The sequence below is a fragment of the Microcebus murinus genome, chromosome 4, assembly GCF_040939455.1.
Source record: "Microcebus murinus isolate Inina chromosome 4, M.murinus_Inina_mat1.0, whole genome shotgun sequence".
In the NCBI taxonomy this organism is placed as follows: Eukaryota; Metazoa; Chordata; class Mammalia; order Primates; family Cheirogaleidae; genus Microcebus; species Microcebus murinus.
In genome coordinates, this window is record NC_134107.1 from 62,815,879 (window position 1) to 62,842,645 (window position 26,767).

The window sequence follows — 26,767 nt, forward strand, 5'->3', positions numbered from 1 at the left end:
AAAATTAAAACTAAGAGTAGAAGTTTTACCTTGCTTACTTTAGAATTTGTATCCTTCTCTGATTTTTTCAAAATTTCTTTTTTGTCAGTTTTTTGCAAAGATGTTGACTCTTCTTCCACTTCATCTTCTCCTTCTCCCCTTTTTTTATCAGCTTTCTGATCTCTGATCTCGGCCACTTTTGCTGTGGGTCTAGATATTCTTGGAGACCTCCTTAAAGTACGACCCACATTTGTTTTCTCTTCTTCCTTTTCTGTCTTCTCTTGTTTGCTTTCTGTTTCTAGAATTTTAGGGGGAGTCTCTGGCTTCTTTTTCCGACTGGATATCCTAATTGTTAATTTTATGCCCTCTTTCTGCCTTTCAGAAGTTATCTCTGTATTTTCTGAGGCAGTGGTTTCTTCTTCAGGAATCAACTTATATTTAAATTTGCTTTTTTGCATAGAACCCTTTGTCTCAGAAGGATCCTCTATAACCGAGGTCTTGGCATTGTCCAGATTATCCATTTCTATCTTCATGGGCTCACAATCCTCTTGTACAATTTCTGGGTTGACTTTTTTCACCGGCTGACCTTCAACAGAACCTACCAATTCTACCACTTCTTTTTCTGAGGCTATTTTCTCACAGTGGTCAGTCATATTAGACAGTGGAGAAGTTTCAGCTACCTCAGGAGAGCCAGGTTTTTCTGATTCTAGAGTACTCTTTGGAACTTCTTCTGGTATTGGACTCAATCTTTGTGCATCCTTATCAAGAAATGTCTTTTTGGACTTCTCTAACTTTTCAAGACATTCTAGGATTGGTGGGCGCTTATCCTTCTTACTTTTGGGAGATTTCTCTTCAACTTTCATGGTATAGGACTCAGTGGTAGACAAAGCAGTTTTTAAAGAGAGATCCTCTGCCATTTCAGAAGACTCGAGAGAGGTTTCCACTTCTGGAGGACTTGGTTCCTCTACCTGTCCTTTTTGACTCTGAGTCTCTAAGATTGATATCGAACTATCTACATCTTTCCCTAAAGAGACAGTTTCTTTCTCAAGCTCACCTATTTTCACACTCATTATGACAGAATTTAAGGACTCTTCTCCATTTCCCTCCACGATGACATTTCTGTCTTTAGAGGGGATACAACTATTTTCCTTTGTATCATAAAACCTTGTCTCTATTTGTTCTGTCTTAAAATTTGGAGTTACTTTTTCATCACTGACTTCTCCATTTACCAGTTGTTTTCCTTCATGACCCAAAGCAGTGATTGTAGAGATCCTTATACAAGTCTCTTCCTCTTGTTTTATTTCATCTTTCAAAAACTCTTTTGTTGGAGTAACTGATTTACACAAAGGTCCTTTGACTGGACTGTCGAAATCATCACTCAGTTTAATTTCTCGTTTTTTTAGTGGTATCTTGGCCTGCTGGTCATTTTTAAGTTTCTCAGTTTCTTCAGTAGATTTCTCAGTAATTTCTTGAGAAGATTTAACATTGCCACCAAATTCTAGCCTCTCAGGTTCCTGGGCCACTAGCTTCTCCATGCCACCCTTGATATCTTTAGGATCTGTTCTGCATTCCTTCACTTCGACTTTAATGGGTTTCACATTCTCCTTGAAGGAATCACTTTCTTCTTTGATAATCTTTTTTTCCTCACTTTCTGGCAAAAGTTTGTCTAGCTTCACTATGACTGGCAGTTTCACAAGTTCCTTTTCATCTTCTTTTTCTGTTTTCACAGTACTCTCTTCTAGAACATTGGCCGTAGAATGGTTTTCTGAATCTACTGGTTGCTCTTCACCTTTCATCTTTTCATTTTCCTTCTGTTCCTCTAAAAATAAGAAAAACTTTAATTACATGAATAGAAGCTTTCAAGGCTATATAATATAGAACTTCATAATATATTTCCATTTGAAGTTTCTATCTAAAAAGAGGTGGCTTTTGTCATTGGTATTTGATAATAAAAAATAAAATCTGACAATAAAGAAAATTATAAAACTTTGAAGCATTAACTTCTAGATATTAAAACTGTTATTTAGCAAGACTCGGGTTACTTCTTTATACTTTTAGCTTCAGTGTTCTCAATGGAATGCAAATATTTATACAGTTTAATTTATTCAAGTTCAAGAGATAGCTCAAAAATATGAAATTGAAAATACTATATAAAACATTTCCAAAAGACCACATTTGTTTTATAAATTGACAACTGTTCTCCTTTGCAAGTCATTGAGCACTTCATTTCACTGAGGTTAACATGAGCATGACAGTGGGAAAACAAAAAATATACAGAGAAAAAAAGCCCACAATCTTATCATCCAGAGGCAATCACTAGTAATATTTTAGGTTACTTCCTCCTAGTCTTGTATATTTTTCACCAAGCTGGGACCATGTTTGCCTCAGTTTTTTTCACTGAAACATTAGCACTTTCTTATGACGTTAAATGCCTTTTATAAAAATTAAATTAATAATTATATAACATTCCTCAATGTGCTTACATTGCAATGTACTTTGTCAAATGTCATTACTGAACATTTATAAGTTAATATTATACAAGAAACTATTTAGATTTATGTGTCCATTCCTCTTTTTATAACATTGGCTATATATGTGCAACCTTTACGGAATACCTAATATTAGTGCAGATTTAAACATAACAAAAGCTATGTTCAGTAAATAGCATAATCTTTCAATGGGATTACAGAGATTGCATTTGTGCTCAGATTCTCTTTTCAGAATTCATTAACTACTAATTTTATCTACACTTTTCATCTCTTCAGCCTTATCCTTCCTACTTGAAAAACCTTAATTCTAAGCAAAGTTTTACCAGGATATGAATTTCTTTATCTAAAATCTTGAACAGATTCTTGTCAAGTCTATAAACCAGACATTTGACATATTTCATAGGAATTTAAATGGGATGGATTGAAGTGAGGAGATGAAGTGGGGCATGTTTTCTAAAATGAAAATTCAATATTCAGAACCTTTCAGAGTCTGAGATTAAAGTAACTCTAATCAATATTATTCTTCCTTCTTTACATTGTTAGTGCTATAAGGAATGCTGCTAAATATTTAAAGAGATGACAGTGATTATCGAATTTGCATGTCATCCTTTTCCCACTCATAAACAGGCTTAATAAATTCTCATTTATTTTGAGATTGGTTAGAATATCAGGCAATATAATTAAATGAACACCCTCGTTAACAGTTAAAATACAGATTACTATCTTTAAAAATAACTTCCACTTAATACTAAGCATTTACTGAATATGAGTTAATATTAAAAATTAGCCAGGTGTAGTGGCGCACGCCTGCAGTCCCAGCAACTTGGGAGACTGAATCAGGAAAACTGCTTGAGCCCAGGAGTTTGAGGTTGCAGTGAGCTATGATTGTGCCACTGCACTCCAGCCTGTGTGACAGAGTAAAACCCTGTCTCAAACAAACAACAACAACAAAAAGTTGCATATACAAGTGTTTTACACTATTTTTTTATTTAAACTATTTCATTAAAAATTAAGATGCTCAAAAGTCAGACAAACCTTAACGCCCTCACATGTTACCTCTACACTGGCCAACTCTGTGCAACCATGGGAAAATTACCTGAACCTTTCTGTGTCAGTTCAGACTCTAAACTCTCTAAAATCAAACTACAAATAGCTACACCTCAAGGAAGGGCTATGAGGATTTTTTAAAAGGCGAAGGATATGAAGCACTTTTATAAAGGACTTGGGAGCCATTATTAATTATTTGGCCCTTCTTACCATAAACTTTCAGTCACATCAGAAAATACAGGGGTTACTAAAGCTGCCATCACTTTTTTGTTTTACTCTGTTAACTTTAACTAAAAAGCAATTTCTATTTTTCTTTACCTTTTACTCTTTCTAACTTTCCCAATTTGTGAAATGATTAACATATCTATATCTTCTGGGTTGATAATGAATACACATAATACTACATATAAGGCCTTCAAAAGAGTGGCACATGGCAAAGCACTAAATTTTTGGTAATATTATAATATATTATTATTGGGAAGATCTTATACCCTTCAAGCCCAGTTAAAATGTTACTCCATTTTACAGTTTTATCTGATTCTTTTCTTATAAATAATTAACTGCTTCTTCTGTTGTGTTTGCACACTGTTTTCTATAGACTTTTATAATAGCACTTATTGCCCAGACTTAAAATTATTTATTTACAAATCTATCTGTCCTACTAATCTAATGAACTACTTTTCTAGGGCAGAATCATGGATTATTCACTGGCAGTAAGACACTCAAACATCTGATTATTAAACTGAATAAACTGAAATGGCAACAAATTCTAGCCTAAATGTTGACAAATAACATCAATACCTTTTATTATGTAGTTTTTATTAACAGAAAGTATTTCTGTATAGATTGCAAAACAGTATTTTACTTAAATTCTTTGAAGTATATCTCACCAACTTACAAAGTGAGATTTGGGCAAGGACATGACACATTTAACAGATACTAAGGTAAACTACATTGAAGAAGGACCAATAAATCCTTAATAGACCATTTAAAATATAAGACAAAACTAAAGATTCCAAAACAAAATTAGCTATGGATGTCAACTAACAATTCAGAGGTTGAAATATTCAAACTCTAATAGTAATCAAAGAAATTAAAATTCAAAAAGCAATATTTTTAATCAAACCAACCAGCAAAGTTTTTATTTAGAGATAATGGTCAAAGTTTCTAAGTATGGTGAAAGAATTATGCTCATACACTTATAGTGTTAGTATAAACTAGGTACAACTACTCCATAATTGTTCAATAAATATTTACTGAGTGCTTGCTTTACACCTGGAAACTTCTTTAGAGAACTTTTAAAGACATGGGAAAATTCTTAGGGTAGAATGTTATGTGAAAAACTAGAGTATAAAATTGTATTTTTATGTAATTTCAATATGCACAGAAAGAAATAGGCCATGATCTCACTTATATGTGGAATCTAAAAGAATTAAAGTCATAGAAGCAGAGAGCAGAATGGTGGTTATCAGGGGATGAGGATATACGGAGGCCAGAGAGTTGCTGGTCAAAGGATACAAAATTTCAGTTAGACAGGAGGAATAAGTCCAAGAGATCTACAGTACAGTATGGTGACTAGAGTTAATAACAATGTACTGTATACCTGGTAATTGCTGAGAGTAGATTTTAAGTGTTCTCACCACAAAAAAATAAGTGAGTCAATACATATGTTAATTAGCTTGATTTAGATATTGCACAATGTACATACTTCAAAACTTCATGTTGTATACCATCAATATATATATATTTGCCAATTAAAAAGAAAAGAAAAATAATTTGAAAAAGTTTTAAAATCCCCCAATCTGGAATGAGGACAAGATATAAAATACAGGATGAGGATGTCACACATTGGGCTCTCCTGAATGCAGTGAGAATCCTAGAACTGCTGCCTATAGAGCTATTAAATAACAGATACTGGCTTCTATGGAACATGGAGGCTTTTAAGACAAAGTGGTTCCTACACCTTCTCAATGTGAATCCCACCTACTTGCTCTTGAATGCTACCTGAAAGAAAACAGCTTTTGGATGGCCATATGAATTGTAGCAAGGACTACTAAAGACTAAAATGTTGCTCCTGCTAGCAAACTCTGATCAGTATCTATAGACTGATACCAAGTGTGGTCTATAATAGTCTTGTGACTCTGAATATTTAACTGAACCTAAGAAGACTCCCAATGGGCACTGGAGATCATGAAATTACACCATACAAGAAAATACTGTATTGTGTAACTCATTCACTAAGTAAAACATTGAATATGGGCCAAGTTTTGAGAGGTTATCTAGTTCACAAGTTTACCATAACTATGCTGTGTTCTACTTTTAACTTTTTTACATAAAAAAGTCCCTAGATAATGACACAGTGAAGTGACTCAAGTTCTTTTATCTTTACAAATGTTATCTCTTTCCAAAATGTTGTCGTCTTGAATTTAAGCTTTAATCGAGTATTATGCTCAAATTGGCCAAAGGAGGATCACATGTTGGTTACATTTTTGTAAGTTTGACCTGTCTACATTTGTATTTAAAACCTTTTCCCCCAAAATACAAAAAAGAACATTTCCTAAAGTTGGGTTCATTAAGGAACCATATCCACATTATCTCTAGTCATATTAAAATTCTCATTAATATCACAAATAAAGAAATCATTATGAATGTCATTAATATCTGTGCTTTCATCAGGTACAATAGAAAATATAAAAAATGATTTAACATCTTATCTCATTTGTTATAAATTATCTATTCATTATGAGCAAGAGTATTTCCAGTTGTACTTAAACATATGCAAATGCTCATTCCAGTTTGATACAAATACTTTTTTGCTGCACTCAAACTCAACATAAAAAAAGGTTTTGATACACATGTAATATTTTTCTCTTAAGAATATATAGCTGTTGAAAAAAAAGAAAAAAAGGAAAACCAGGTTAACTGGGGTTAGTAGAAAAATAAAAATAAAGAATATAAAGCTGTACAAACATAGCATTTGAAAACAAATCTCCTTCAAATTTCAGTCTTCCCCTAATCCTTCCAATTTCTTCATCAGATATTTTTTCCAATAACTGTCATAGTTCTTACAATGGATAGTTTCATAATACTACATGTTATGGACTAAACTGGGTCCCCTGCAAATTTACAAACAGAAGCCCTAATCCCCAACATGACCATATTTGGACACAGGGTCTTTGGGGAGGTCATTATGGTTTAATGAAGTCACAAAGGGGGGTGCCCTGAGATAATAGGAATGGTGCTCTCATAAGGTTAGAGAAAGAGACACCAGATTGCTTTCTGCACACACAGAAAAGGAGCCATGTGAGGACTGCATGAAGGCAGCCATTTGCAAGTCAGGAAGAAAGCCCTCATCAAAAATCAAATCTGCTACTTCTAGGTCCAGAACTATGAGAAAATAAATTTCTATTATTTAAACCTGTCTGTGGTATTTTGTTATGACAGCCCGAGCAGACTAATACATGACATTAAGTTATATTATTTTGCATGCTTTATATCAGATATCATGTTAATAGTGGCCAAATGGGGATCATCTGCCAGTTTTTTACCTATCATGACTATATTGATACTCTTCACTTCTACAATTAGCTCCTCACTCCCATTTTTTTTTTACATAGGAAGAATTCTTGTTTTACCTTTATTTTTTCAACAGTGACAAAGATATGAATATAATGTTTTATTTTCATGTTAAATGCATTATAAGTCAACAAAATATAAGTACAAGGCTTATGTTGAAGATTATGAAACTAATCTCAAAAATGGAGGACACAAGACTATGGTAAACTATAGAATGTAAATCTCACCCAAGCAGGAGCAACCATTAGTCAGCTATGCTTCATCCCACTTTTTTTGTTTTTTGAGACGGGGTCTTGCTCTGTCTCCTGGGCAGGAGTATAGTGCCATCATCATAGCTCACTGCAACTTCAAACTCCTGGGCCAGAGTGAATCCTCCTGCCTCAGCCTCCCAAGTAGCTGGGAATTCAGACCCATGCCACCACACCCAGCTAATTTTTCTCTTTTTTGTAGAGACAGAGTCTCGCTCTTGCTCAGGCTGGTCTCAAACTCCTGGCTTCAAGTGATCTTCCTGCCTCACCCTCCTCAAGTGCTAGGACTGCAGGTGTGAGCCACCACACCCAGAATTAGCCTATTTTTGACATGTGGACATGATCCATAGTTGCCAACTCTTTTAATTTTCAATTTTAGAAGTTCATGGCAACTTTAAATTTTTTAAAAACGGACACATATGAAAACATATGCTCCCACAAAAATTAGTAGATGAATGTTCACAGCAGCATTATTCACATAACCAAAAAGTGGAGACAACCAAAATGTCCAGCATGTGATGAATGGAAAAACAAAATGTGGTATATCCATACAAAGGAATATTATTTATCCATAAAAGGAATGAAGGACTGATCCATGGTACAACATGGATGAACCTTGAAAACATTATGCTAAGTAAAAGAAGCCAGACGTAGAAGACCACATATTATATGATTCTATTTATATGAAATGTCCAAAAGAGGCAAATCCACAGAGACAGAAAGTAGAATAATGGTTTCTAGGTGCTAGAGGAAGGGAGAAATGGTGAGTGACTACTAAATGGGTACAGAGTTTCTTTTCTTTTTTCTTTTTGAGACAGAGTCTCACTTCGTTGCCCAGGCTAGAGTGAGTGCTGTGGCATAAGCCTAGCTCACAGCAACCTCAAACTCCTGGGCTCAAGCAATCCTTCTGCCTCAGCCTCGCGAAGAGCTGGGACTACAGGCATGTGCCACCATACCCGGCTAATTTTTTCTATATATATTAGTTGGCCAATTAATTTCTTTGTATTTATAGTAGAGACGGGGTCTTGCTCTTGCTTAGGTTTTGAACTCATGACTTCGAGCAATCCGCCCCCCTTGGCCTCTCAGAGTGCTAGGATTACAGGCATGAGCCACCACACCTGGCCTGGATACAGAGTTTCTTTGTGGGATGATGGAAATGTTCTGAATTAGATAGTGCTTATGCTTGCACAACACTGTGAATGTGTAAAACCACTAAACTGTCTACTTCAAGGTGGTGAATTTTATCTTTGGGTTTTTAAACAAAGCAGCACTGTACAAATCAAAATAAACAAGTTTTTGTGTCAAATTAGGTCTGTGAACTGTAAATTCTCACAAGAAATTCTCAAATGACACTCCCTTGTCTGCTTATGTGTGGACAGAAGTATATGACTGCAAACATTAATAAAAGGACAGTCTTTTCTCAATTAGTAGGAAAAAAACTAAAGTAAAGGTTAGTTGAGTTTCTTTCAACTTTTGTTTTTTCCCAGAAAAATTTCTTTTTAATTTGTTGGTCCCTTCTAAATTAGAATACAATATCTAATATATATAGAAAATATATATACTAAATTTCATAGCATTCTATAAGCACAATATCTTCTAGGTAGTATTCTGCCTGAATTGACACACTGGATCTTAAATAGCCATAAGAGGGTTTAAATGATACCTAACACTTACTTGAAGTTACAATAGTCAAAAATAATAATTCAAGTATTTGAGAACTTCATGCCTGGCCCTAATATAAGTGGAATAAAAATGGTATAAATAAAGTTCTGGAAGAGCTCAGGAAAGGGATCAAGAAGGTGGATTTCAGATGGCCCTTTAAGTATAAACCAGTCTTTTCATGGGGGTTGGGGTACAACATTTGAGGGAAAGAACAGCATAAAGACACAGAGGAATACTCAAGACACACAGAGAAAATAAAAGCATGTAGATAATCGGGACCCAATACTCGATGTAAGAAATAGGACCTAACACTAGAAAGAGAGATAGAGGTCAGATTGAGATTCTGAATGCCAGCCAAGGAAATTTAGACTTTTTTAGAAGGCAATTCTAACTGTCTTTGAAACAAAGCCAACTTAATTATGTAGTTGGTGGATATTCTAGGTCACTTGCTGCCATTTTAAATTTTTTTGCCTATTTTTACAGGTAATACATTTCTCCTTTGCACCTATACAGAAATAAAAGTTATCTTACTGAGGTTAGATACAGGCATAGCAATTTAATTAATGATTAAAGAAAAATCTATTTTACCTATAAGAATAAGAGTGGCTGTTTATTCTCTCTCTAGTGCCTATTTATTTTTATTTCTTACTGTCTGATTTCCAAATATCCAGCCACACTTAATTTTTAACTTTTGTCACATTTTGCTTTACCACTCTGTCAGACATTCTCAGGACTGTTTCCAGCTTTCAACCTACTTCTCTTCCCATTTCACATCACCCCCTCCAACCTAGCCCAAGGACAATGTTTGTTTTTATCTCAGAGTAATAAAAATGACAAACCAGAATCCTATTTCTTTGATCTTGCCATGGAACACACTATAATAACTACATCTGAGAGGACAGGGTAAGAGATAGGGCTCTGGGGGCTGAAATTATATGTAAGTGTGGCATCAAATGTACACAGGGAGATAGACAGCCTAGGTTTGAATATTGCGTCTGCAACTATCAGGCTATGTGACCTTAAGAAAGTTTCTTAATCATTCTTTGTCTCATTTGCCTCATCTGGAAAAAAACCAAAATAATCATATAATACTATCTAACAGGTATTTTTATGAAGATAATATGACTTACTATATGTAAAACACTTAGAATAGCACTGGCACATGGTAAATGTTACTATTTCATTCACTATAGTGTAAGCTTTACAAAAGCAAAGAATTTAGTCTGCTTTGCTTACTGAACTCCATAACTAAAATCATGCTTAGCACATAGAAGGTATATAATAAATATTTGTTTAATGAACAAATGAATAAGAAACATTTTGTTTTTACAGCAAGAGAAGCAGAAAAGCCCTATTTAAGAGAGAATAAGAAAAACAGAATTGAATATCCTGCTCCTCTTCCTCTACTTTTCCCCACAGACCATTTTTTCTTAGTTGTGTTAAGAGTTATAACATCAGCATTCATTGAGAAATGTTTTCAGAAACAGTTCTATAAAAGCCTTTGGTGTATTTATTTCAGAAGTTAGGAGAATATTGCCTATATAAACCTTGCTACACAAAGTATGGTCCTCTGACCAGCAGCATTAGCATCAGCCAGTCCTTGTTATAACAAAACTGGCCAGTTAGCAAACAGCCAATATCTACTCCATAAGATTCTGAATGTTAAAAAGATCCAAGGTGAACAACAAGCATATTAAAGTATGAGAAGTACTACTACATGTCACTCTAGTTGAAGAACACAGGCTTTAGAAGGATTAGGGTTCAAATTTAAGCTCTGACACTTTATTATGTAAATGACCTAAGGGCAAGTTTATAAATGTTCCAATTTCCTCATCTGTAAAATTGAAATAATAATAGTAGTTACCTCAAAGAGTTGCTATGAGGGTTAAATGAAAATCCATATGCAGCATTTGGTAGACTGCAAAGAAAACAGGATGTGCCCAATAAATGTTAGCTGTTGTTATTATTGAAATCCCCCATCCACTATCCACTGAGGTCCCACAAAGAAATTTTAGCATTAAATATTAGGAAGAGCTGTACTTTACTAAAAAAAGTTTGCTTTTTCTTTCTACTTTAAACTATACCATAAGTTTCCCTTTTAAGATCCGTGTCAAATTTAATGTCTCCAAATAGAAATAATTGCCTAGTAAACTTCTATTATCCTGATCTTTGTTTCCAATTCACATTTCCTCTGCTTTTGATTTTAATTGTATATGGGAATAAGCAAATACATGAATGAATGACCAAACTGAATAAATAATATTAAGTCTAAACCCAGAACTAATCCTTAGGGAATACTACTAGAAGTCTGAAAATTCAAGAGGAGTTCAGACTACTTTAAAATTATTATGTTTTTCTGAAGTAGCCTACTAATTTAATTTTAACATATAGAAAAGAAATTTTCAAATCAGAAATTTGGTTTATAAATAAAACCATCACAAAGATTTGAAATCATATAAACGATGATAAAAGGAGGACAATAATCAGGATTTGGCTAAAGGCAATGCTTAATATATAGGAACACTATTATATACTACATGGAAAGGCATAATTCCCTGTTTCAAAGCAATGCTTGCAGATATGGAATGCTGTATAAATGGTTCCCTCAAAACATTAAATAAAGTAAGAACACATTGTTTTTAAGTTCCAGTCAAAACAGTAGAGGCAAACTAAAAACAAAGGGAGAAAACATGTTAAGGAAAGCAAACTCCTTCTCCTGTAATTAAGAGGTTATCAAATATTAACTAAGAAATGTTAGCCAAAATTTCAGATGGTTTCTTTCCTTCTGGAGAGATTAGGGCTTAATTCTGTCCTCTGAGAAAGGTTAGGATTTCATCAGTTAAGTGAACTAGAAAACTCAAGTCAGAAATCAAGTTTAATAATTATAATCACCATAGACTAAACCATTTGCAAAGTATAACAAAAAACCAAACAACTCAACTAAAAATGGACAAATGACTTGAATAAACATTTTCCCCAAAGAAGATATACAAATGGCTAATAAACACTTGAAAAGATGCTCAAAATCACTTATCATCAGGGACTAATGATACCACTTCACATTCATTAGGATGGCTTATTATCAAAAAACCAGAAAATAAGTATTGGTGAGGATGGAAAGAAACTGGGGTCCTTAGGCATTGCTGATAGGAATGTAAAATGATGCAACTGCTGTGGAAAACAGTATGGCAGCTCCTCAAAAAATTAAACATAATTACCACATGATGCAGCAATTCCACTTCTGGATATATACCTAAAAGAAGGGAAAGCAGGGACTCGAAGAGATATTTGTAATTTGTACACCCATCTTCAACAGTAGCATTATTCACAATGTCTAAAAGGTAGAGTCAACTCGTCCACTATAGATGATCTGATAAACAAAATGTGGCATATACACACAATGGAATATTATTCAGAAATTAAAATTATTAAAAAGGAAGAGAATTCTGACACATTTCGAAGACATTATGTTAAGTGAAATAAGCCCATCAAAAGAGGACAAATATTATATGATTCCTCTGACATGAGGTTTCTAGAGTAGTCAAATTCATGGAGACAGAAAGTAGAATAGTAGACACCAGAGGTTGAGGAGAGGGGAAAATAAGGAGTTAGCGTTTAATAGGTACAGAGTTTCAGTTGGGGAAGATGAAAAAAGTTGTGGAGATGGATGGTGATTACTGTTGCAGCACAACAATGTGGATGTACTTCATGCCATACAACTGAATGCTTAAATATGGTTAAAATGGTCAATTTTATGTTATGTACACTTTGTCACAATAAAAAAATTCACTAAATGTCTATTAAGTTTCAATAATTCGAACATTTTTGAATACGATTTTTAAACTGATCTATGTAAAAGAGCAACATATTTGATGGTTTTCTGCCTCTCTTTTTCTTTAAAAGAAAAATCAATCTCCTTTTATAGGAGATCTCAATTTTTCAAATTGAGATAGAAATTCAGAATTACATAGTTGGGAAGAGGAGTAGAAGAAGATGGAGGAGATTACAAAACAAAGCAAAACAAAACACACAAAAAAACCTTGTTTAGGTGTTTCTTCCTCTTTTTTAGTCTCCTCATCCTCTAAGCTGGGACTTTCCCGAGAAGAGTTGTCTTGTTGGCTAGAGTTTTTCAATAGTACAGGATCAATTTGTGCTTTCAGGAGTGCAAGAGTCTCAGCCAACTCGTTTCGATTTCTAAACAAGGGAAAAAATAAGACAGCATAAAAATCTTTCTCCTGTTCTAAGGAACTTTCTGAATAATACCTATTAGAAATTAAAATGTAAAAAAAGAAAAATACATTAAGAACATCAAAAACACTGGTACAGCTAGCCCTAATTTATCTTGAATTTTAAAAGTAAGTATTAAGAATAATACATATTAAAATATACTACTCTCCCAAGAGGAATCTTAAGATTATGTTCCCTACTGATTAGAATGGCAATGAAGATCTCATTGGTTGAAAAGAAAAGATGGAATAAAGTTAAGTAAAAACCAAAGTTCTATAACTTTCAAAAGTAGTATGTAACCTCTAAGGAGATGAAATCAATGTAAAACTTGATTACCGTATTTTTTTCTATACTTCTTAAGTCATTTGGAAATAAGAATTCTTTTCTACATTCAGGAATAACAACACTTGATGTTAATATAAAATTATGATCTAGAACATTCTGAATTATTATGGCAAAAAGTCAGTCTAACAGCAGAGTTCAAACACAAAAAAATTTAGGTGGCTGATTTTTTTTGCGTCTATTATATAACTACAAGAAGGGAATTCAGCTTGATTCAGCAATATCAGAAAATTCCAAATAAATAAGACTCTAATCTATAAGTTATTTTTACTAGCAAAAGCAAAGGTGTAGCATGGTTAATTTAATACTACTTACAAATGAGAAAACTCACTTGTATATTTTCCCTGCTCAGACATGCAGTGTACAATGGTGAAGATAAAAAGTAAACCCTGGAATATAGAGTTGGGAAAATTAGCTCTAGATCTGCCACTAGGTCAATTAATCAGCACCGTGATGCTCCCATCTGTGTTCTCAAAGCACTGTGTAAATAGCTCTGGCCAGGTGCAGTGGCTCACGCCTGTAATCCTAGCACTCTGGGAGGCCGACACTGGTGGATTGCTCAAGGTCAGGAGTTCAAAACCAGCCTGAGCAAGAGTGAGACCTCGTCTCTACTAAAAATAGAAAGAAATTAATTGGACAACTAAAAATATATAGAAAAAAATTAGCCGGGCATGGTGGTGCATGCCTGTAGTCTCAGCTACTCAGGAGGCTGAGGCAGAGGATCACTTAAGCCCAGGAGTTTGAGGTTGCTGTGAGCTAGGCTGACGCTACCGCACTCTAGCCCAGGTGACAGAGTGAGACTCTGTCTCAAAAACAAAAACAAAAAACCAAAGTGAATACTGTTCAAGATGAAATGACTCCTTATTTGTCATGTCACATATGTTCCCTACCTTCCTCTCCCTTTCGATCTCCATGCCAGCTAGACAATACTATTTGAGAATAGGGACACTACGTTATGAAGTAGGCTCTAAAAACAAGTATTTAATGGATGAATGAAATCCTTCTTCCTAAGCTAGATGGCTATGTTCCCCAGACAAGCCATATATCCTCACTAGGCCTCAGCTTTCTTATCTATAAAACAAAAGACTGAATTCTCTTACTATTATTACATTGGCCTCTTATAGAAAGTGGTAAAATCACCACTGTTGGCATCTTTCATAAATTAAAATGACAACCATTTACTGTGTATGGGATGGGGCATGCATGTTCATACACATGAGCATAAACAATAAAATAAATAGTCTAGCTAGGCACTGTGGTTCACACTTGTAATCCCAGCAATTTCAGAGGCCAAGATGGGAGGATGGCTTTAGGCCAGGGGTTCTAGATGAGCCTGGGAAATACAGCAAGACCTCATCTCTACAAAAAATTAAGAAAAAATTGGCTGGGCATGGTGGAACTCATAGGTAGATCCAGCTACTTAGGAGGCTGAGGCAGGAGGATCATTTGAGCACAAGAGTACGAAGTTACAATGAGTTATGATCAAGCCACTGCACTAGAGCCTGGGTGACAGAGTGAGATCCTGTCTCCTAAAATAAAGAAGACACAACAAAAACAACAACAATAATAATAACGCTGCCTAAAAGACTTTTAAGCTGATTAATGTGTTTAAATATAAACCTAAAGTAGTAATTAATATACGAAAACAGAAAACTACCTATCTTTGGGTTTCTCCTATTTTGATAGATTAGATTTAGTGTGCTAGAGAAAACAGTTGTTTTAGAAATCCTAAATTTGAAATAGAGGGAATTTTTATAAATATACATATATTCAAATCACATCCAAATTGCTTAACATTATGTACAGGACCTTTCAGAGTAGACTATGAACTCCAACAATCCACTCCTTTTGCCCTCTCCACCCTCCCTCCCTTGCTTTCTTGTTCTTGAAACCACTTCTTCCACAGGCATATTAAATCAGATATATCCCTCCAAAATACCATGCTCTCTTAGAATGTCAGGTGATTGTGCTTTGTTCTCTTAGCCTTTAATGTGTTCCCATGGCTAACTCCAATTACTCTTTCTAAGACAAGCACTGAATGAATAAATAAAATCTGATATATTCACATAAGGGAGTATTATTAAGCCATAAAAAGGAATGAAGTTCTGATTTATGCTATATGGTGAACCTTGTAAATATGCTATCTGAAAGAAGCCATACACAAAAGGCCACATATTGTATCATTCTACATATACAAAATTTTGAGAACAGGCAAATTATAAAAACAGAAGATAGCTGTTGCCAAGGGATGAGAAAAAGGAGAATGGAGACTAATTGCTAATGAGTACAAGATCTTTTTGGTGAGAAAACTATTCCAGAGTTAAATAGAATGTAGCTATTAATATGAAGGAGATGAGAAATGATCACATTCTGCATGGAGAGGTGATTGGATATGATGATAGAGTGAATGTGAAGTGAGAGAAAAAGGAGAGTCAAGGATGTGCCCCAAGGTTTTGGACCCAAGCCACTGAAAGATGAGACAAATGTGTTGGGTTTGAAAGGTTAGAAGCTCAATTTGGGGCAGATTGGTTACTAATTTTGACTTAACCAGATTCTAAATGCTTGCATTTTCCTATCTATATCTTAAATTAACCTAGACTGTGATGAAATGGAGCATATAATCTTAACCATTATTTGTGAAATATGTTTTCTCTCAACCTAAAAGTTGTTCTCAGTTTGGGTTAGTGATAGGTGCTAAACCTTTCAAAAGCAATTGAACCAAGAGTCCAATTCAATAAAAAATAACAAAAACAGAGAAACAGACAAAACAAAACCAAAGTCAAGCATAGGCAACATCTTCTGCTAAGTATGGGTTACATATCTGGTTCTTCCAGAGCACCCTCAGATGATATCCATCAAAGACTGCATGATATGGTTATTTTCTACTATCTCCTTCTATCTTTCTCCCACAACAAGGAGAACTCCTTAAGACATGGAGACCATATCTTTACGTCTACAGAGCACAGCACAGTGTATATACAACAAATCTTTTGTAAGTATTTATAATATATGACGCCAGGACTCAGCAACACTATTCAAACATTTTGGTATGATTTCCAAATTATTCAGTAGGCAAAAAAGAAAATTTTATTGGGGCCAAGAACTGAATATAGGTATTAATTAATAATATCAATAGCAGTACTATTAATGTTAGAAGTTAAAATTAGTGAATATCATGTTCCAGGCATTACTCTAAGAGCCTTATATGAACAAGCTCATATAATTCCAATATAATCCAATTACATGGGTACTACATTGCTCCTACTTTATACATGAGGAAATGGAGGGGACACAGAAAGGTATAGTAATTTGCCTAGGGTCACAGTACAATTCAGCAGGACTGAATTGCAGATAGTCTGACTTTAGAGCTCATCTTAATCATTATATTAATACTACATTAGCAGATTATATATATTAGATTTAGAAATATCTTGACAGAGTTGGCAATTATGGATACACAAAAATTGTACACACTATTTAGAATTCAGCTTCTTGAAAATGATTGTCATTACTAATTTTAAAAATATTTTTATCGAGGTATAACTTATATATTGTGAAATAAGTATATCTTAACCATTAGGTTCATGAGTTGATAAATGCATACACTGTGAAATCCACACCACAATCAAAATAAGGAGTATCATAAACACAAAAAATTCCCTCCTATCCTTTCCTACTCAATCCATCTCCCCCACCAAAGCAAGAAGAAATCAGTTTTGATCACTATAACCAGAGATTATTAGTTTTGTTAACTCTAGAATTTATAATAAATGGAACCAAACACTATGTATTTTTTTTGCTTCTTTCACACACAAGGATTTTTATATAAATCCATACAGTTCTGACCAGGCGCGGTGGCTCACATTTGTAATCCTAGCACTCTGGGAGGCCGACGCTGGTGGATTGCTCGAGGTCAGGAGTTCGAAACCAGCCTGAGCAAGAGCAGGACCCCGTCTCTACCATAAATAGAAAGAAATTAATTGGCCAACTAATATATATAGAAAAAAATTAGCTGGGCATGGTGGCGCATGCCTGTAGTCCCAGCTACTTAGGAGGCTAAGGCAGTAGGATTGCTTAAACCCAGGAGTTTGAGGTTGCTGTGAGCCAGGCTGATGCCACGGCATTCACTCTAGCGTGGGCAACAAAGCGAGACTCTGTCTCAAAAAAAAAAAAAAAAAAAACACCCTGAATTCTAAAGACTAGATAAATTTTGTTATAATATCATCTTTTAAGGATTAGGTAGAAATGTGTTTCCAACGTCAGCTGATCTCCAAGAAAACTGTGTTAAGAAAAAAGAGGTGGCTTTGCATTCACTAGAAAAAAATACACACTAGGTAAGAAAAATACCTAAATGCAACCTATTAAACAAAAAAGTCAAAGTCCTATTGTTTAGTTGCTCTTTCTTTAACACTTGAGCTACTAAAGAAATTTCTTGCTAAAAAGATTAATGCCGGCCCAGCGCAATGGCTCATGCCTGTAACCCTAGCACTGTGGGAGGCTGAAGCGGGAGGATCACTTGAGGCCAGGAATTCGTGACCATCTTGGGCAAGAGTGAGACCCCCACTTCTAAAAAAGTTTTTTAGAAATTTGTCAGGCACAGTAGCACACACCTATAGTTCCAGTTACTCAGGAGGCTGAGGCAGGAGGACGCCTTGGGCCCAGGAGTTTGAGGTTACAGTGAGCTATGATCACATCACTGTACTCTAGCCTAAGCAACATAATGAGACCCTGTATCTTTAAAAAATAACACAAGTATAAGGGAGGACTTGCGTATGTTATATGCAAATATTTCACTATTTTATATAATGGACTTGAGCATCCATGGATATTTTGGTATTCATAAGGGTCCTGGAGCCAATCCCCTGTGGATACCAAGGGATGACTACAATGTGCCTACCAATGATTGTTAAGTAGATGAACCCAGATCAAATTTAACTGCTAACTCTAAAATCTCACACCATGGGCAGGTGTGGTGGCTCACGCCTGTAATCCTAGCACTCTGGGAGGACGAGGAGGGAGGATCGCTCAAGGTCAGGAGTTTGAACAGCCTGAGCAAGAGCGAAACCGCGTCTCTACTAAAAATGGAAAGAAATTAATTGGCCAACTAAAAATATATACAAAAAATTAGTCAGACATGGTGACATAGCCTGTAGTCCCAGCTACTCAGGAGGCTGAGGCAGAAGGATTGCTTGAGCCCAGGAGTTTGAGGTTGCTGTGAGCTAGGCTGACGCCATGGCACTCACTCTAGCCTGGGCAACAAAGTGAGACTCTGTCTCAAAATAAATAACTAAATAAAATCTCATACCATGCGTTAGAATATAAATTACTTAAAACAGTGTACATTAAAGATTGTTTTAAGCTTGCATGACTGATAAATAGTAATCATAATTATTTTGTTGTTATATTTTCTTCATCTACAAAGTAGGAAAAGAAAATGTTTTAAACAACTATGCAAGGCAGATATGGGGAATGATAGAAATGGTAGTATACCATTATGAACAGGCCGGCGCGGTGGCTCACGCCTGTAATCCTATCATTCTGAGAGGCCAAGGCGGGCAGACTGCTCGAGGTCAGCAGTTCGAAACCAGCCTGAGCAAGAGTGAGACCCCGTCTCTACTATAAATAGAAATAAATTAATTGGCCAACTAATATATATAGAAAAAATTAGCGGGGCATGGTGGCACATGCCTGTAGTCCTAGCTACTCGGGAGGCTGAGGCAGCAGGATTGCTTGAGCCCAGGAGTTTGAGGTTGCTATGAGCTAGGCTGACGCCATGGCACTCACTCTAGCCTGGGCAACGAAGCGAGACTCTGTCTCGAAAAAAAAAAATGGTAGTATACCGTTATGAACAGAACACCATTTGGTATTTACAGTCATAGGGAGAAATGGTGAGTACATTTTGCTTGAGGACTACTTTGTTTACCTGCAGTTAGTAAAATAATTACAAGGAGCATGTAGTGATACATGCTTATAAAATTAGCACCCATGAGTTCATTCAATTCACTTTTTTTTAGGCTAGTCAAGTGAAGCAGTGGGAGTGGAGAATTATTATTAGGGAGTAAAAGTTGAGCTTTTCTGACCCAAATGAATATAAATTTCTATGGATTATTCCTTCAAAGCATTAATAAATAAACACTAATATAAACCTGCTAAAATTAAAAATGGGGCAAAAAACCCAGATATGAGTTAATGTAAAGAAGTTTTTCATAAGCCAGCAGTTAGACATCTATGACTTTTCCCTACTTTAAAGGACCCCTGATATTTTCAAAATTAATACAGACTTTGGGTATTAATGGGATATTTCTAAATAACAAAACTACAAAGAAAATCAATGATTCTGAATAAAGGTCCCAGTATTACTCACTGATTTTTTTAAAAAGTTTTATTTCATGGTTATGCCTTAAATGTTCTGTCCAAATATATGAGTCACTACAAATAAAAATCTAATTTTAAAAAATAGAACCATGACAAAAAGCACAATGTCCCTCAGATTTCCTCAGAAGCCCAATAAATGCACGCACAGCAAAAATATACTGGAAAATATACTGTGTCAAGATGAACTGACCACATTAAAATAATTAGAAACAAATTGATAATGACTAATGCAATAGGCTAGGCCCTGGAAATTCCCCAACCCCACACACACAAAACTACCATCCCACATCACAAATCAAATTCTAGTCGAGAGGAGATCAAAGTATGAAACATAAAATAACGTGAAAAGATTCCAATAAAAGATACCTGACAATGCATTTCCATGAAGAGCCATCCTGATCATCTTGTTCTTCTATGTACATTCTGACATTGTGATCTTGATCCAATTGGTACCAGTACATTAGGCCATCTTTGTCTCGCCCAATTGGCTGGAGACGCATATTATCGGCATCCTCCTCATTAATAATATTCTTGAATTTGAGATTGTCATCAAACTGACATTCACAGAGGTACTGAAAAATAGTCATAACAAGGCTCACAATATCTCATATATGTTTCTCCATCACAATAAAAATGAAACACCCACAGAATTAATTCAGTGAAAATGACAGAACACAGTTTATCCATCTTTCACTATCCTCTCCTCCATTTATACAAACTGTTTAGTATAACCAATATAAAAAGAGGAACTTTAAAATAACATTTTATATTAATATCACACCAATTTATAGGTTTAACACAACCACTGACACACAAATCAAATTATATTTCACAAGCAATGAGCCTGTTTGTACTAAAAACTTCCAAATTGTCTCATTGTATAAAATATTCTATTTTAAAATTTTCATTTATTTAAAAAATTTTAATAAATTTATTTTTAATTGAAAAAAATTGCATTATGTTGATGGTATAGAGCATGATATTTTGACGTGTGTACTGTGGAATGGCTAAATCACGCTAACGTATCTATTACCTAATATATTTAGATTTTTGGTAAGATGAAAATATTTAAAATGTGCTCTCTCTTTTTTTTTAAATGTGCTCTCTTAATCCTAGCACTCTGGGAGGCTGAGGCGGGCGGATCGCTCAAGGTCAGGAGTTCGAAACCAGCCTGAGCGAGACCCACCCACCCCACCCCCGTCTCTACCAAAAATAGAAAGAAATTAATTGACCAACTAAAAAATATATATACAAAAAATTAGCCGGGCATGGTGGCGCATGCCTGTAGTCTCAGCTACTCGGGAAGCTGAGGCAGTAGGATCGCTTGAGCCCAGGAGTTTGAGGTTGCTGTGAGCTAGGCTGATTCCACAGCACTCTAGCCCAGGCAACAGAGTGAGACTCTGTCTCAAAAAAATAAATAAATAAGTAAATAAAATCTACTCTCTTAACAATTTTCTATTATACAATATATTATTATTAACTATAGCCACCAGGTTGTATAACTGATCTCCTGAACTACTTCCTAATTCATTTTTTGTAATTTCGATATCTTTCAAACCTACCTCTACCTCCCTAACCCCTAGTAACCAACAGTCTGTTCTCTGCTTCTGTGAGTTTGACCCTTTTAGATTCCACATGTAAGTGAGATCATGGGGTACTACTTTCTGTACCTGGTTTATTTCACTTAACATAATGTCATCCTGGTTCAAGCATGTTTGTCACAAAAGACAGGATTTATTTCTTTTCATTATCAATACATGTGTTGATGAACATGTGGGGTTGATTCCAAAGGCTACTGTGATTAATGCTGTAGTGAACATGTGGATCTCTCTTTGATAAACAGATGTCACTTCCTTTGGATATATACCCAGTAGTGGGTTGGCTGGATGATATAGTTCTATTTTTAATTTTTTGAGGAACTTCCATGATGTTTTCCATAACAGTTATTCTAATTTACATTCTCACCACCAGTGTACAAGGGTTTCCTCTTTTTCACATCATTGCCAAACTGGTTATCTTGTCTTTTTGATAAAAGGCATCCTAATAGGTATGAGTTGATATCTCACTGTGGTTTTAATTTGTATTTCCCTGATAATTAGTGATGCTGAACAGTTTTTCATATATCTGATGCCATTTTTTTTTTTTTTTTTGAGACAGTCTTATTCTGTTACCCGGGCTAGAATGTCGTGGTGTCAGCCTAGCTTACAGTAACCTCAAACTCCTGGGCTCAAGCGATCCTCCTGCCTCAGCCTCTCAAGTAGCTGGGACTACAGGCATGCACCATCATGCCTGGCTAATTTTATATATGTGTGTATGTGTATGTGTGTATGTGTGTATACATATATATGTATGTTTAGTTGGCCAATTAATTTCTTTCTATTTATAGTAGAGATGGGGTCTCGCTCTTGCTCAGGCTGGTTTTCAACTCCTGACCTTGAGCAATCCACCTGCTTCGGCCTCCCAGAGTGTGGACATTTTAACAATACTACTTCTTGCAATCCATGAACATAGGACAGCTTTCCATTTATTTGTCTTTAGTTTCTTTCATTAATATTTTACACTTCTTTATGTAGAGATCTTTCACCTTTGGTTTAACATATTCCTAAATATTTTATTTTTTTGATGCTATAAATGGAGTTGGTTTTTTAACTTCTTTTTCAGATAGTTCATTAGTCAATAGAAATGCTACTGATTTTTGTTATCTTCCAACGTTACTGAATTCATTTACTCATTTTAACAGTTTGTTGGTGGAGTCTTTAGGGTTTTCTATATATAAAATCATGTTGTCTGCAAACAGCAACAATTTAACTTCTACCTTTCCAATTTGGATGACTTTTATTTCTTCTTTTTTTTTTTGAGAAAGAGTCTCACTCTGTTGCCCCAGCTAGAGTGCCATGGCGTCAGCCTAGCTCACAGCAATCAAACTCCTTGGCTCAAGCAATCCTTCTGCTTCAGCCTCCTGGGTAGCTGGGACTACAGGCATGTGCCACCATGCCCGGCTAGTTTTTTTTTAAAATATCTATCTATCTATCTATCTATCTATCTATCTATCTATCTATCTATCTATCTATCTATCTATCTATCTAGTTGTCCAGCTAATTTCTTTCTATTATTTTAGTAGAGATGGGGTCTCACTCTTGCTCAGGCTAGTCTCGAACTCCTGACTTTGAGCGATCTGCCTGCCTCAGCCTCCCATAGTGACTTTTATTTCTTTATCCCATAGTGACTTTTATTTCTTTATGTTACCTATCTGGCTATAACATCCAGTACTGCTATGTTAAACAGAAGTGGCAAGAGTGGACTAAGTGGCAAGAGTGAACATCCTTGTCTTGCTCCTGATGTGAGAGGAAAAGCTTTCAGTTTTTCATTGTTGAGTATGATGTAAGTGGTGGGCCTGTCATCTATGGACTTTATTATATATTCCTCAATTATATATTGAGATACATTCCTTCCATACCTAATTCATTGTGAGTTTTTAATCATGAAAGCAAAGTTTAGTTTTCTTAAATGCTTTTCCTGCATCTATTGATATGATCATATTTTTTTTTGGTGTTTTTTTTTTAAAACAGACTCTCTGTCTGTTGCTAGGTCTAGAGTGCCATGATGTTAGTGTAGCTCAGAGCAACTTCAAACTCCTGGAATCAAGCAATCCTCCGCTTCAGCCTCCCAAGTGGCTAGGATTATGGGCGCATGTGACACCACCCATGGATAATTTAAAAACCTTTTTTTAGGGACAATGTCTTACTATGTTGGCCAGGCTGGTCTTGAGCTCCTGGCCTCAAGTAATCCTCCCACCTTAGCCTGTGATTCACATATAGTTTTCAAGGAAAGTAGTCTTTCATTGACAGCTGGCTCTCGAGAATTCTCTTAATGAAAAGATATTCATGTCGGCCGGGCGCGGTGGCTCATGCCTGTAATCCTAGCTCTCTGGGAGGCCGAGGCGGGCGGATTGCTCAAGGTCAGGAGTTCAAAACCAGCCTGAGCAAGAGCGAGACCCCGTCTCTACTATAAATAGAAAGAAACTAATTGGCCAACTGATATATATATAAAAAAAAATTAGCCGGGCATGGTGGCGCATGCCTGTAGTCCCAGCTACTCGGGAGGCTGAGACAGAAGGATCGCTCGAGCCCAGGAGTTTGAGGTTGCTGTGAGCTAGGCTGACGCCATGGCACTCACTCTAGCCTGGGCAACAAAGCGAGACTCTGTCTCAAAAAAAAAAAAAAAAAAGATATTCATGTACTAGGATTGGAAGAACTAACTTTTTGTTATACATTTTGTATAGGATTAAGAAGGATATAAAGTTAAGACTTGTTTCCTGAGTCTCTCTGCCCAAGGAGAAAACCTATGAAGTTTTTTCCTATCACAACCTGTTTCCTTTGCCTGTGTCAACTATTCTAATAATAGTTTCTACATTCTTTTGATCAAGCATCCCTAATAATAAAAAAGTTTATAACACATCTTGAATAATTATATGCATGTATTTTATAATATAGCATACATGTACTTATATATTTATTATATATAATATATAGTATATATCTATACATAATGTATATATAACAGATATACTACTAACATTATTATACATCATATGAATATAAAAAAGTTATTTCAAAAAAGTTGAGGTTTTAAAAAATTATGACTAGAAGATCTATAACTTTGTCTTGATCCCCAAAGAATCATCTTACATAATGCCTTTGGGACCACAAGTTAGTCTACAGACAGATAACCCCGCATGATAATACAACCTAAAGTCTGAGTTTGCTATGACTTTGGTTTTCTTACAAAAGTAATCTTAGGGATTTTGTAGACTTTTGTGTAGGCTCCAACAGCAATTAATATCTAAAAGCAAAATAACAGCTACTTTATAGTCACCTCTCATCTCCAAAATAGTAATATATACACTACTATATTTTAACAATTATCCTAAATCTTGAGGTCCTTTGAATAAGAATCTTAGTTGTAAAATACTATAAATTTTATTAGTGGCAAAACTTCATTATTTTTATCACAAAGAGTATTTTTCCTCTCTATTAGACCACTCTGCTACTAATATGGGCAACAATAGCAAGTCAGCAGGAGAAGAATGAGAAACTCTAACTTGAAAATAAGCCTACTTTGAGATGACCCATTTCAATCAAGGAAGTTTGGTTATGTGAAGTTTTTATTAGGTATAAAATGCATTCCCCTAGTCATGTGGAAAACAATAATATCAAATTGCTAATTTAGTAAATCAGCAGAAGATTGACCATAGTTTACAGTACATAGGAATTACTATAAAAGCTGAAAACAATGAATATAATTCATTTGGGGCAACTGTTTATCCATTCTATTACTTTTCCTACAAGAGATAATTAAACCTAGATATACTTATGCATTGAAAAACAATGAAAAATAATTTAAAGAAGATACTTGTCACCAAAAAATAGAAGAATCTATTGTCTTCTTCCACTAACAGTAAAACTGTCCTTTTGTTTATTTCCCAATTTAACCAAAAGAAGTCAAAAGTAAAATTTTAAATTAAAATAATTATAACAAATAATAAACTTTTATTACCTTTAAGAGTGCTAGTTTGCATTCAATACTCATTTCAAGATAGCCCTTCTTCTCCATTTCCCATGCCCAGGTGCTGTTAAACTCTTGGCATATCTGTAAGAGAAAGTTAATATTTAATACATGAAAGCAATTTTTATTTACACTGGTAGTCTTATAAGACTATGCTAAGTGTTCTTATTAGCATATATTTATAAAGGAGAGAGTTTACACCAAACAATAGTCTTATCCAATTCCACCCTAAAATGTATACTACTTAAAGCCATCAGAAACGTTTACTATTATTTGATGACTGAATTTATGATATGAAATGAGGCCTGGCATGGTGGCTCACTCCTGTAATCCTAGCACTTTGAGAGGCCAAGGGCAGGAGGATCACTCGAGCCCAGGAGTTTGAGGTTGCAATGAGCTATGATCACACCACTGCACTCCATCCTTGGCAACAGAGCATCAGTCTGAAAAAAAAAAAAAAAAATTCAGTCTTCCTTGTAGACTATGAAAAATAAAATAAAATAAAACAAAAAGGATAAGAAGATTGATCTCTGTAGCTCTCAAGATCTTTATACACACTTTTTGGCCACATTTTTCCACATGAGAATAATTATTTGATTCCATCTTACCAAACAGCTGGAAGTTCCTCAAGGGCAAGGTCAATAGGTTATCCATCTTTATACATAGACCAGAAATAGGTTCAAAAACCATGCAAAAAAAAAAAAAAAACCATGCCAAATTATATACATACTTTTAATTAAGCCTATCTCCAACTCAATGTCCACCTATTTATGGGTAAAGTAAAAATTCTATTGTTTGACGTAAGAGACCTATAATGTCACTTTAACTTAAATGTCTACGTTTCTCTTCCTACACAAGCATTTCAGGCAAACCAAGCCAGTATAACAGGCTGAAAAAAGAAAATCTGAATAACCACTCCGCTTAAAAGTCAGTTTAGGAAGCATTCTCTCATTTCAGCAGCTCCTCCTAACACAGAGGTCAGAGGAAGTGAATAAGGGAGATTAATACAGGGAAACTGGAATGGGTTTTATGAGCCAGTTTTTTCAGCAATAAAATTGGAACAGTAATAATATTGATCTTAAAGGCTGTTAAGTAGGCATGAAATATGATATAAAATGCCTAGCAATTTCAAGCTGTTTTTGCAATTCAGGGAACAAAGAGCATAATGAGGGCCAAGGGAGAAGAACCAACACAAGGCAAGAGATTATCACAGAGTACAAGCAATGGGCTAGACCAGCAAACAGAAGAAAAACAAGC

The 26,767-nt window shown here is 35.1% G+C and overlaps 1 protein-coding gene across 4 annotated transcripts in view; it reads right to left on the reverse strand.

The window, feature by feature from the left end:
* The window catches only part of RSF1 (remodeling and spacing factor 1), a 125,716-nt gene that overhangs the window by 29,904 nt on the left and 69,045 nt on the right, over positions 1-26,767 (reverse strand). For 3 of the 4 annotated variants that reach the window (XM_076002336.1, XM_020286635.2, XM_076002337.1), the window contains 4 exons: positions 25,502-25,594; positions 20,312-20,517; positions 13,041-13,195; positions 30-1,798 (listed from right to left, as the gene is read on the reverse strand). In XM_076002336.1, the coding sequence (XP_075858451.1) occupies positions 30-1,798; positions 13,041-13,195; positions 20,312-20,517; positions 25,502-25,594 (2,223 nt within the window). The remainder of the gene's footprint in view (positions 1-29; positions 1,799-13,040; positions 13,196-20,311; positions 20,518-25,501; positions 25,595-26,767) is intronic. The other variant, XM_020286636.2, reaches the window with a different exon arrangement.